Source organism: Marmota marmota, unplaced genomic scaffold (genome assembly GCF_001458135.2).
Source record: "Marmota marmota marmota unplaced genomic scaffold, marMar, whole genome shotgun sequence".
NCBI lineage: Eukaryota > Metazoa > Chordata > Mammalia > Rodentia > Sciuridae > Marmota > Marmota marmota.
In genome coordinates, this window is record NW_025999853.1 from 30465107 (window position 1) to 30478027 (window position 12921).

Consider the following 12921-nt stretch of genomic DNA (forward strand, 5'->3'; position numbering starts at 1 on the left):
TTTGGGGAAGAAAAGGGTGAAAGAGACAGCAAAGTACTACATCATATGAATCTTTGAACTTTCTCTTACTATTCTGTGATCTTATCTTTGATAAGTTCAATGCTTAGTTTTTTTCATTCTTTAATTTTATTACCATTCAACATAGATGTAAGAAATGTTGTTCATAAGAGTTTGATATTTGCATATTTATAAAACATGTCCAATTGTCAATTTATCAGAAAATTCAGTATTTCCAAGAAACTGCCAGAGAAAACTTTTATAATGCACATAATGGTTCAAAATGTGTGTGTGTGTGTGTGTGTGTGTGTGTATATTTTGTAGAATGAGGTTTTGAGGAATTTCTAGAAATATTAGAAATGTAAACAACTCAGGATTTGTGGTTTGACTGCAGTCTCTTTAATATTGACTGGGAAAAGCAATTACAATATCAGTAAACATAGTTAGTTAATATATTATAATCCTGTTTCTAGTCACCAATTAGGTGGCCATTCAAGGTTGGTAGAATAATCACTGAGTCAAGGGTTAGAAGACATGGATTCTATAATGCACAACATCTCCCACCTACTTAAGAAATATGGCTTTAGGTAAATCATTTAGCTGACTCAAGGCCTCAGTTTCTTCATCTATACTATTTAACCCTATATGTGTAAATCATGATGAGCATTATTGAGATATAACCTCAATTAGAAGCCAGTATATTCTTTCAGAAAATAGTGGAGAAATCCAAAACTGACTGGTACTGTTACAGATTAAATGCTTGTGTTCACTCCCAATTCACATGGGGAAGTCTTAATCCCCCAATGTGATGGTACTTGGAGATGAAGCCTCTGGGAGGTAATGACTAGGTTTGGATTTTATCATGAGGGTGAGACCTTCATGATCAGATTAATGGCCTTGGAGGGCATCTCTCACCTTCCCTCCCATTGACACTGACATAAGGTCATATGAGAACAGATGGAGAAGCTGACCATCTGGAACCCAAGGAGAGAGCCCTCACCAGGAACCAAATGGGCCAGAATCCTGATCCTGCATATGCCATCCTCTAAAACTGTGAGAAAATACATTTTTGATTTTTAAACCTCCACTTATATGGTATTTTGCCATGGCAATTGTACCACACTAAGATGACTACTTTCTTAGATGCTTTATTTAAAGAAATGTTTAAAAGACATGGTCCTTTAGAATTATTTCAAAAAGAAAAATTTATTTGCCAATGTTGCTAATGCTGTCAGAATGAGTGCTTATACAATGCTTTGTAACAGCTGCTTTTAAATTAGAGTTACTTTAGATTTCACTGAGACTATTAAACATAAAGATCCACTTGGGAAGAGTAGGCACAAACCTGCAGTTCAAGCATGAAGTTTATGGCACTGGATCCTTGGAACATTTGCTCAACATGAAAATTCACAAGTGCTCTATCTCACTTTTCAGACTCAAGTCCTTATATTGTTTAAAATTCTAAAGTATTGTTATTTGATGGGGAAAAAATAGGATATTTACAAATTTGTATTATTGGCTACTCAACTAAAAGTTCAACTTGAAGTCTTTTTAGTTTTGAAAAAGAGATAAAATTAAGGAATATTTGAATCTAAAAGTTAAAATACTTGCCTGATCAGTTAGGATCTTGCTTAAAAATGATGCAGACTAATAGCATCAATGGAATTTATCCTGTTAAATACTACTGAATATATAGACTACTGATTCAGTAGAATGTCTTTCGGATGTCCCCAATATTCGTTCATCTTACAGTGTTCTCTTTGTAGAAAGGTCATATTAACAGCGCTCTAGTGACATGTTACTACACATCATAAACACTACTTAAAATGTATAAGTGACACTCAAAGAGTATGGTAAACAAGTTGTTTATGTCAAGGAAATAAATTTTTATAAGTTTTAGTAGTGAAGGGTGTTGACAATCAATACTGTTTTCAAAAGAGTGAAAATGTGATACCTATGAGACACATTTATACTTTTATGGTGATGTCTCTACCTTTTATGCTTATATAATCTATTAAGGTAATACCGAGGCAAACATCTTCAATAGGATATTTATTAGAACAAATATTCAAATGTAAAATAAATTTAACTTATAGGAATTCTCACCCTCTAGTTATAATAAAGAATTTAAAGTTAAAGAAATACCTTTGCTCGACCATAGCCCTTGCTTATGGAGACTATAATTTTCACACTGCGGCCATCTTTGTGTCCAGTTGCATCTCCAGCATCATCTAGCAAAATGTCTACCAGATTTCAAGAGAAAAACACACATTAAAAAAGTAATATTAGCTCAGATTTATTTACTGTTTTGCTTTCTCCATTTTTATTCTGTTCGGTGCAACTGCTTCCCATTCTGGCCAAACTGGTCTGAAAAACCTCCATTTATAAGAAGATGAATTATGTGGTTGGGCTCATGTTTCAATCTAAGAACTTATTTCTGCTTCCAAAGCTCTTTATCCAAGTGTTGGATCATTTCCTTTGGATGAAGAAATAGTCCCCACCCTTTTTTCTATTACACACAGGTCTGGGTAATACCTAAGTAATAGTCACCATTATAACCGTAACAAACTGAAAAGCAATCCAATCCTTCTATCCAAACTAAAATATTCAAGCTCAATATTCATATAATTTGCGAATGCAAAGGTGCTGAGATTGACTGTCAAGTGAAATTATTTTCAAGCATATATTCAGTTGTATTACTGCTTGTCTTTTATCTACCATTATTAGGTACTATTATTGAATTTTAACCATGACCTTATATTTCCCTACATACGTATATTAATTATTGATCTCCTGGATACTTGGATTAATAGTTTCAAAACCAATATGATGTTTCTAGTAATCATCTATAAGTTACAGAAACATGATAAAGCTGGTCAACCTTTAAAGCATCAGTTTTTAAATGTGATTAAAGATTAATTTTCAAGATCTTTTGTTCCAGTGACACAACCAGGTACAATATATTTGGAAAATTATTACGAAAAACTATCCCAAAGATATGTTTTCTTTCAATAATGATGCTATTATTGAGCCATGCTTAATTCGAAGATAGTGTCCTATGAGTACAGGAAACTTGGTTACCTGCTAAAGAGCACATGTGCCTGGTAACAAGCTGACTCAATTGCTCTGCCTATAATTTTATAGAGATGATGGCTGTGATTACAACATCCTAGAAACAATTAAATAAGATGGATCCTGAAAATGGAATGGCTCCTATTATATTAGTAATTAAGCATAGTTAATTTTGCAGAGGAAGGAGTCAAAAAATGGTATGAGGACAGTCTGTTGAAAAACAACTTCGTAGAGCTGGAGGCATATGAAAATTTCCAATAGAAATTTTTGATTCATCAACAACAATCTCCTGTACTGTGATTTAACTATTTTCATAGATTAATATCCTTATAGTCTTTAATTTTTCATATATCTTACTCAGAAATAAAAGTCTCTGGAAGAATTATTTCTTGTTCCTTTCTAGAACAGGATAACCATAGACTAAAACAATCTATGATATATCTCAAAGTCATTAGAAGAGTATAAAATTCCTACACATTGAAATGATTGATGTTTGATGAGATGAAAATGCTTATTACCTGACTTGATTATTACACATTGTATACCTGTATTGAATTACCATAATGTATCCCATACATATGTATGAATATTGCCCCCCCCCAAAAAAAAATCTCTCCCTTAAGTGTTAATTTTCTTGTTTCTAATTTCAGAAAATTAGAGTAGTTTTCCATTGGCTGTTCATACATAAACTTCTTGTAATTCATGTCCAAACTACTTCATTAGTACTATGCTCAACTACTTACAAATATTCAACAAATACCTATTAAGCCTACAAGATATCAGAAAGTATGCTGGGCATTGAGAATGAATACCAAAGTGAGAAGGAAAATGAATTCCTTGCTCTTTTGGAGTACACATTCTCAAGTAGGTAGTTTCAGAATGTTATGTACTGTGCAGGAAATCAACAGGTCAGTGAAGCAGAAACTGAAGGGAGGAAGCTCTATAGGCAATCCTGGAAGGGTTCCTTGAGCAGGTGATGTCTGAGGTAAGACCAGAAGGTGAGAAGGGCTGGGCAGGTGAAGGTGAAGAGGTTTGGTCAATGAGAATAAATCAAAAAGCCTTTTGTAAGAGCAAGTGTAGGAGGTGATGTTGAAGTAGGTTGTAATCCTTGGCAAGGGGTTTAACTGGATTGCTGATCCACATATCTGTTCAAGTTTGACTTTGAACAGGTCTCACTCCTCCTAACAGTAGGGTACATTTACCATTAAATGAGTGACTATGCTTGACTTCTGTATATGTGGCTACAGCTACCTGAAGCAAAATTAACACCATAGTTAAAAGTTCAGGCACTGCATTTATCCAGATTGAATTCATATATTAGTTCTTCCACTTCTTAGTTACATGATCTTGAAAAACAAAACAAAACAAAACTGCTGTGTCATTTTCCTAAGTATTGGTCGTTCAATCTGTAAAATGGGCTTAAATAGCATCTAGTTTGCAGGTTATTGAGCATATGAGATAACACTTTTAAATTATTTTATCATGTTTAGTAAGTTTTGCTCTTTTGTGATTCATTTCCTTTGTGTTTATTCTAAATCCTATTGAGGGTACATCTGGGTCTTCCCTGCTCTCAGTATATTGACAGGACAATCAGCTAAGAAAATGTTTCTGGTAAAACAGCAAAACAGCAAACTTAGAGTGAGAGACCTATATATTTTGCTTGGTTTTTTGGTGGGGGGAGTAAGTTATGATCCCAAATGTTTATAAACATTCCAACTTGTCTTTTAGATATAAATGACTTAAGTGTATAATGTGAGGACAGCCATAATAGAACTTTCAAAATTTTTTACTTTTTGAAGAGATGTAATTTACAAAAAAAAAATGTAATCAAAATTTGCATGCTGTATCATTTTTTTAATCTTTATGTTTCTGCTTCTCCTCCTCCTCTTTACTTCTTCTCCTTCTATATTTCAATGTGATTTAAGGCAAGGAGCGAAGTGTCTCAGTTCTACACTGGCATATAAAATTACCCAGGAACATGAGCACTATTGGTTTTCAAGCGTCATCTGGTGGTTGTACTTTGTAATCACCCCAGATCGTCAAGTAAACATTTCTTAAACTAAATCTTATATCCTAAAATGATTCAATGTCATAGGAGCAGTTACACTTCATAATTGAACAGTTCATCAGATATTAGGATGAAATTATGTCATATGATTCCATTTGCAATCAAATCAAAACTGTACCCTTGTTCCATCATTAGGACTGTTGAATCCAGTATGTTCTTACAGTTTGTTGAAAATTTAATAGAACTGCAGACTGGATGATGTAGCAGCATTATGTTCTCTCTAGGCAACATCATTCAGGATCATCTAGTCTAATTTAGGAACTGACTCTGTACCCTGAAAATTCTATTAAGTTGCATTGCATTGAGTTATTATTATTATATTCATGAGTACTAACGATCATCACTGAAAATACTTATTATTTCTTCATCTTATTCATCATAATCATGGAGGAAGCACTTCCCAAGCAAAAGTGATATTTTAAAAAATGGTATGAAATTTGTGTCTCTAAGATTTCCTGTTTCACATGTTATGTGCTTTTAAAACCACAAGTAGATAGAATGAATTTATAAGATAAAAATGGGATCATTTCCAATAATTAATGTTAACATTTTTAGGAGAGGGTACTGTTCTCAGAATTCCAGGCTTGTCCCCACCTGCACTGGGCTGGATGGGCATGTGCATTAGCTCACCTGAGGTAACGGACTCTGTGATGTTCAGGTTGTTGAGAGACAGCCCGAGGGACTGCCTTGAAGAGGAAGAGGAGGTGCTGGTAGAGGACTCAGAAGGTGGCCGTGCAGGCTTTGCAGAGTTACCAGTCTCAGCCTTCAACCGGTCGTTCTCAGCCTTCAGTATCTCAATTTCATTCTATTATCAAGATGGAAAATGTGAAAAATTTGAGCTAGTTTGATGAGAATGTAGCACCAAGGCTTGTATTCGATTTCTCTGTTAAAGCATGTGGTGATGCTTTCGATAAGTAAACAAATTATGAAAAGAGGATTTCCTTTTAAACAAGGGGTTAACCTTTGTCTCTCACATATATATGCATTTCTATATTCTCAAGTGTAGACACCATTATTATAATAATTATTATGTGCTGGGAATTAAACTGAGGGCCTGAAGCATGCTAGGAAAGCAGTCTACTCTGAGGTACAACCCAACCCTATTTTTAAAAAAATATCCAAATTTGAGTAGTTTTTATTTTTTGGACTTGATCTAATTTCTCATTTGAATTAAGAATAACATAAATCTTAATTCAATAGATCCTAACACTTTTCATATTAAAAGTGATATTAAAATCTCTTAGGCAAATAATGCCATTTTTAATTCTGTAAATTCATGGAGAGTAGGAAAACAGGACAAAACAAAAATAATATGTAAATTGATATAAAATTACTTCATAATTCTAGTTAACAAATGAAAAAGGTTTTGTTTTCTCAAGATGGGGCACAAAGCTCATAAAGACCTTCTTATGGATATATACAGTGGCAGATGACTGTGCAGAGCATGAGCTTTTATTATTTCCATCATCTGTGGTACGAAGTGCTTACTGGTTTACAGTAATAAAATAGAAACTTAGTCTGAACACAGACTGATTTTGAATTTAGCTTTTAGATACTTCCAAAAATATGAAAGCTTTACTTTTACAGATGGCATTCTAAGTCACTTTAACTTCAATATACAGAAATCTTGTGTGGAATTTGTGTAGTTTCCTCATTGTTTTTGTTTTTCAATAGAAAAGAGGCGAAGGTACTTGAAAGCCAGATTTCAAAAGAACACTTTTAGAAAGCCAACATAAAGGTAACTCATGGAAAAATAAAGAACCAAAAACTACAGTAGTTTCTTTAACACTTAGCGCTTGGCCCTAATCAATCACTGGTAAAAGCATTTTGAATGGCCCCTGAGTTCAACTGGCCAGTTTGCTCTCCTCCATCCAACCCTGGATTTGACAAAATTCTCTATTCAGTATTAAGAACTGAGTTGTGAGATTGAATAAACAGAGGACATGTCCACAGTGGGATTTAAAAAAATGGAATCGGTTGCATAATAACTGAGAGAAGAGGAAAGGCAGCATTGTTATCTCTCCATTTTGTTCCCTGAAGGTGCTTCAGCACAGACCTGCATCCGGTTCATGGCTTCCCGGATCTGATCAAGATGATGAGCAGAGCTGAGGGCCTCCAACCGAATATCTGTTAATTTTAATTCCTTTTCTCTGAGCTCGCTCTTCAGCTGCAGAATTATCTCTGCCTCAGCCTCTGTGCATTCACAGATCCTGAATAAAGAAACAAACACAAAATCGGTGGTCTGGGAAGCAAGAGGATTAGGGAAAATAGTGCCTCTTTTAAAGGCTGAACTGCCACAATACCCAGCAGGTACAGAAATAATTTGCTGAGAAAAGGAGAAATAGTTTTATTAACCATAACGAATTTATAGGTTCAAAACTGAAAGTAGTTCTCTTTTTCTTTTAATCTTTTTTTCTTATTTTTTGAAATTTAAAAACAATCTACTAACATACAGAATATAAAGTGATCCTCAAAATTCCTGGTTGCTGATATCTCTATATTCTGTCCACAAAATTAAGGTAGAAGAGTCATAATGTTACTATATTTCATTCTATATTTTTCAAGGGACTTAAATCTCCATTGGCAACATGTGAAATATTCTTTTTTAAGAGTCAAGCCTCAAAACTTCTCCTTTTGTAGAATTGTACAAACAATAACCATATTTGCCTCAACACCATTTTCCAGTTGTAATGAAAATCCAATGTAAATATTATAGAAAATAATTTAGAAAGATTAGTTTTGGACTTTTAAATAATGGATGAGTGTTGTATAATCTTCCTGTTAGGCCCAGCTGATTCAGGAGATCATAGCTAATGAAAAAAATTTCAGACCTCAGCCTATGCAAGAGGCTAGCTTGGGGCTACTGGAAGGTCATATAATGCTATATCCTTATCCTTATTATTATTTTTTTAGATAGCATCATTAAAATAAATCTGCCAAAAAATTTGCTTTATATTAACTAATGCATTCTCCATTTAAAATTTGAACACTAGATTGTTAATCACAAAATGGCAAGACGGCAAGACGCTATCTTCCTTCCCATGTAAATAATGAAATTATGTAGCCAAAGCACAGTGGCCTTGTTCTACATGACAGTTCTATAATAGTCATTGTCATGAGCATACAATAAAATCTGATTTAAACAGTATATGAAACAAAGAGAATCATTTCATCAAAAAGTATTTCTATCTTTTAAATGTTATGTTCTTTCTTGTGGTATCTAAAAGTGGGCTACTAAAGAAATGTCTTGTTCGATTATTTAATAGAATCAAAGAACACTGGAATGTAAGTTGGTTTTAGAAAATCAAAATTTTAATATAAAAACAAGGAGAAGGTATTTGTGGTTGTAATGCATGCAAGTAATTTTCGAAAACACACAAAAGCAAATATTGCTAGGTTAGAAACTGGATTTTTACAGTTTTCATGCATCACACCATTTTACCGGGATCTATGCTTGTAGATCACAGGGCCATTTTGTCGTTTCTTTGGTGGCCAGATAAGAGGTGACCTGCATGTACGCACAGTTAGACAGATACATGGGTAAACGCAAGTGAAAACAAGTGAGGATGACTGAAAAAAGTAGAGAATGAGATCACAAAAACGAAGACAAATGCTGTTTACCTTTCTCAGTAAGATTTGAAAAGGACGGGTACATATATGGTGCTGTAGTTGCAAAAGTACAACTGATTGTATTTAGAACATAAACATGGACTTGGCCTGAAGCTGTTGTTTTAAAAAGTGGGTCAGCATTCTGCAAAGGCAGTGACTTACGCTGAGGTAGATTGAGAGGGCTTCATGGATGCTGAACCACAGTCACCAGCACTATGGGGCAACTTGGGAGATGCCGGGAGAGATGAATCAGTAAGTTCTTCAATGTCTGAATGTGAAGATGGGGGCTTGGTGGACTTTTTCTTTCCAAAGGCTTGTTTGAAAGAACTTCTCAGCTGAAACAAGGACAAAAATTACCTCTCCTGTCTGTTTGCACCTGGAGGGATTTTGCTTTGGGGCGTTAGTTTGCAGGTGCCACCTAGCCACTGCCTGGGGTCAGTATATATAAGCAGAGTATTAACAGTTGCAGCACAGTATCTCTAAAAAAAAAAAAAAAAGATACTGCATGTTGTTTTTTCCTTTTATTCTTGTATTAATCCAGCACAGCGCAAACATGGAAGGCTTTTAAATAGTGCAAGGTCAAGGGCATGGCTGTCAGAGCACTCATTTAAAACTAAGTACCTTGAAGGGATCTCCATTCCCAATGCTTCTCTCTTCAAGGCAATTTGTTTTAAATGGCCACTTTAGCGCTACAATCAAGTCATATCCTGCTGACATTACAAACTTAAAAAGCAAAATGAAATCAAATTCACCTAACACTTCATTAATTGTGATTTTCTATTCAAATTTTCAATTCCCAGACTATTCAAAACCAGAATTGGTATCCCCTACAGCTCTATTCAGAAAGTGGTTTTACTTCTCTTTAAAATTTGAGATTAAAATGAAAAGACACAAAGAAAAGACATACAAGGTAATCTGTTTTTAAAAGGTATAAAAGCCTACTGCCAAAATGAATAGCATTCATGCCAAGGTAGGGTTTTTTGTATAGATGCATGCCAAATTGTCCATGGTTTTATATTCACCTCACTTCCTCTAGAGTTCACCTTGCAGAAACATGAAAGAGTGTGGAATTACAAATCAAGGGAATGAAGGCTGATCAGTATTTTAAAATATTACCTGCATAAACATTTTTTTAAAACAAAAAAGATTTTTTTCATTATTTACAGAAAGCATTCCTGTAATATCTTTTGATAGTTTTGTGTTGGATTTCATCTAGTACTGTATTTATTTAAAATGTACCTTTGTCTCGGTGGTTTGAAACAAAAATACCAAAACTTTCACTTAGTTGTTTTCAAACTATTTGCAATGACCACATCTTCCCCTCAGATTTTTAGTGGTTGCTTAATATTATCATAAATGATAATATCTCTAGCAAATTTAAGGTCCAGTCCTGTTAAAGTTCATTTCTGCATTTTCCAGTATGTTCTACTGGTAACAACAACAAAAAACAACACACACGCTAATGCAGTTGGTTTCTTATGGGGTAAAATCTTATTCACCCTGTAGTCCCTGTTGATTCCAGGGGTGTGTGTGGTGTTAGCTTTCAATGTCTGTTCTTTCCTATTATAAACTCCAATTTTCCTTTTCCTCCACCATTACCATCATTACCATCACCATCACCACCATCACCACCACTACCACCATCATCTTTATCATCTTATTCCTCGTCACCCTGACAATAAAACCCTGCTCTTAGTTCTAACTCTAGAATATATGCTCTTCAGCACCATGCAGCCTAATCTCGGTGATTAGTGCAACATTTGAGGTGCCAGAGTACTTGAATGGGACTCTGTCAATTGCTGCAGACTTTTAAAGCTCCAGAGAAAAAAGCCTAAGTCCTTACACCAGAATAAGCTATTTAATTAGATGGGTGATGAGGGCTTACCCAGTTTTTCTTTTTCTTTTTCTTGGAGTCAGCATCATTACCACTGCCAATGCTGGAATGGCTTGTGGCACTGTTGATACTGGAAACACTTTCAGAGGAATGCTGTCTTCTGATGCGGAGATCTAGCAACAGAGAGTATCACATTTGCTCATAAAAGTTGCAGTCTGAACAAAGTAAGTCTTCGAGGCTTTCTGAGAGTATGTTCTCCAACAAAGATCAACAGGCTTTGTACAGATCATTTTATTGCAGTTTTGGTCTTACAAGTTTAATAAAGTACAACCTTATTTGCTTTAATTAACTGAGTTATCTACATTAAGATTCATCAGGAATCTCATATGAGTCTGTAACACTGATGCTTTAATGAGTTCTGAATTTTGTCCAAAATTGAAATGCCATGCTAGTGATTTCTACTGAATACCCGGATCAAACAGCAGTTCCAAAATGATTTATTCCAAATGATTATTTCCATGGAGTAAATGGAAACTCATAATAGGATGAGATTAATTCTTTTTAATATTTGTGCTTTGAATAAAATTTCTAAAGCCAAATATACTGACTTTCCATTTCATTGAATCATGCCATGTTGGAGCCAAAACAAACCTAGGAAGTCAAATAAGCACATCATCTAGCAGATGAGGAAATTGAAGTGCAAAGGAGTTGACTTGACCAAGGTCAAAGAAGCAATGAAGAGAAGATCCTCCAGAGAGAGTCTAGATAGGAAGTTTGTAAATTAAACAGAGAACATACGTCATATGGTGCTATTCTTCCAACATACCCCCAGTCCCTGTCTGTGACAAAATAGTAAGACTAATAATGATGCTTAGTATGCCCCTGCATACTTAATTTTACTCTTGAAGTAAACCAATGAAATGATTTTATCTATTATATATAATTGATACATGGTAATATAGCTTAAAAATAGTGGCACGAATCTCAGAGCTAGGCTGAGTCTAATATCTATTGTGCTACCTGCCATGTAATATGGTTGGGCTAAACTTCCCCAAAGCATGCAGCACTTCTCTGGTTATACAAGATATTTTAAAGAGAGTAGCATTTGATATTTTATAACTTTTAAACATTTGCATTTATTCTATATAAGGTTTATTTTGTAAATATCAAAATTAAAAGAAACTAAAATTTTATTTACTTACAGTAAACTTATATTAAGTGCTAGTGAGTTACCAAGAGAATTTATAAGGTCAAATTTACTTTTAAGACATCCCTATTAACATACTTAATTGGCATCAATGCAGATTAGCCAAGTAAAAAAACTTAAGTGGAACATGTAATATGTGAAAAATTACCATATAACTTTAAAAATTTTTCTTATAAAAAATAGTATAAAATCAAGCCTGTCCAGTTGACCAATTTTCTGATGAGTAAAAATGATCCATGGCAATATAACCAATTACTTTAAGAATATATAGTAGGGCTGTGGATATAGCTCAGTTGGTAGAGTGCTTTCCTTGCATACACAAGGCCATGGGTTCAATCCCCAGCACCACAGAAAAAGAAGAATATATTATAAATGAGTGTATATGTGGGTATGTGATTTATGTATATACATATACATACTTCAGCCATATATATATATATATATATATATATATATATCCACACATATATCAGCAGTAAATAGCTTAATTTCACTATTAAAATAGTTATGCTGACAAATTTTGTGGGAGGAGAAAACTGAAGTATTTTTCAGAATCCCTAGAGTCATAAAAACACTGATTCTCATAATTTAACAAAAAAAATTACCTATTTTAAAACCTAAAGGTATGTACACTATTTATTTATGTATACTGTTTTGATTCAATAATAAAGGAACCTAGTATCTGTTAATAATATGAAAGTCATATGAATAAATCACAGAAACTTATGTGTAGGTATTTATTCATGTTTTAAATTTCTGCTGCAGTTGGCTATTAGCTTTTCTGAATAAGTTACAGCATTTACTAACTTTTCTCGAATAACTTTCACAAAGAAAACAGACATGTTGGAGATTTCTAGAGTTTTTATCATACCTGGAATTAATAAACTATACTTGATTTCACTAATCTCAAAGTTTTAAAAATATGGGTAATACATTTTATTTTTCTCTAAAAATTTCCTTTTAGTGCTTGTAAGAATTTGATTCAGTGTATAGGGCATCGTAGAGCCTTAACCAATGAATACAGATAATCCAAACACATGGAGATGCCTGCTTTAAAAGTATCATTTTCAGTTACACATTTGTTCCTTCATTAATTTTCACTTCTCACCCTCTGCCCCACCAATGCCACTGTTC

At 34.0% G+C, this 12921-nt stretch overlaps 1 protein-coding gene across 1 annotated transcript in view; it reads right to left on the minus strand.

The window, feature by feature from the left end:
* Nav3 (neuron navigator 3) overlaps positions 1-12921 on the minus strand; it is a 339372-nt gene that overhangs the window by 21327 nt on the left and 305124 nt on the right. Inside the window, exons 25-30 of the mRNA XM_048808249.1 lie at positions 10632-10753; positions 9769-9789; positions 8909-9081; positions 7194-7347; positions 5768-5942; positions 2143-2240 (exon numbers count right to left, since the gene is read on the minus strand). Of these exons, the coding sequence (XP_048664206.1) occupies positions 2143-2240; positions 5768-5942; positions 7194-7347; positions 8909-9081; positions 9769-9789; positions 10632-10753 (743 nt within the window). The remainder of the gene's footprint in view (positions 1-2142; positions 2241-5767; positions 5943-7193; positions 7348-8908; positions 9082-9768; positions 9790-10631; positions 10754-12921) is intronic.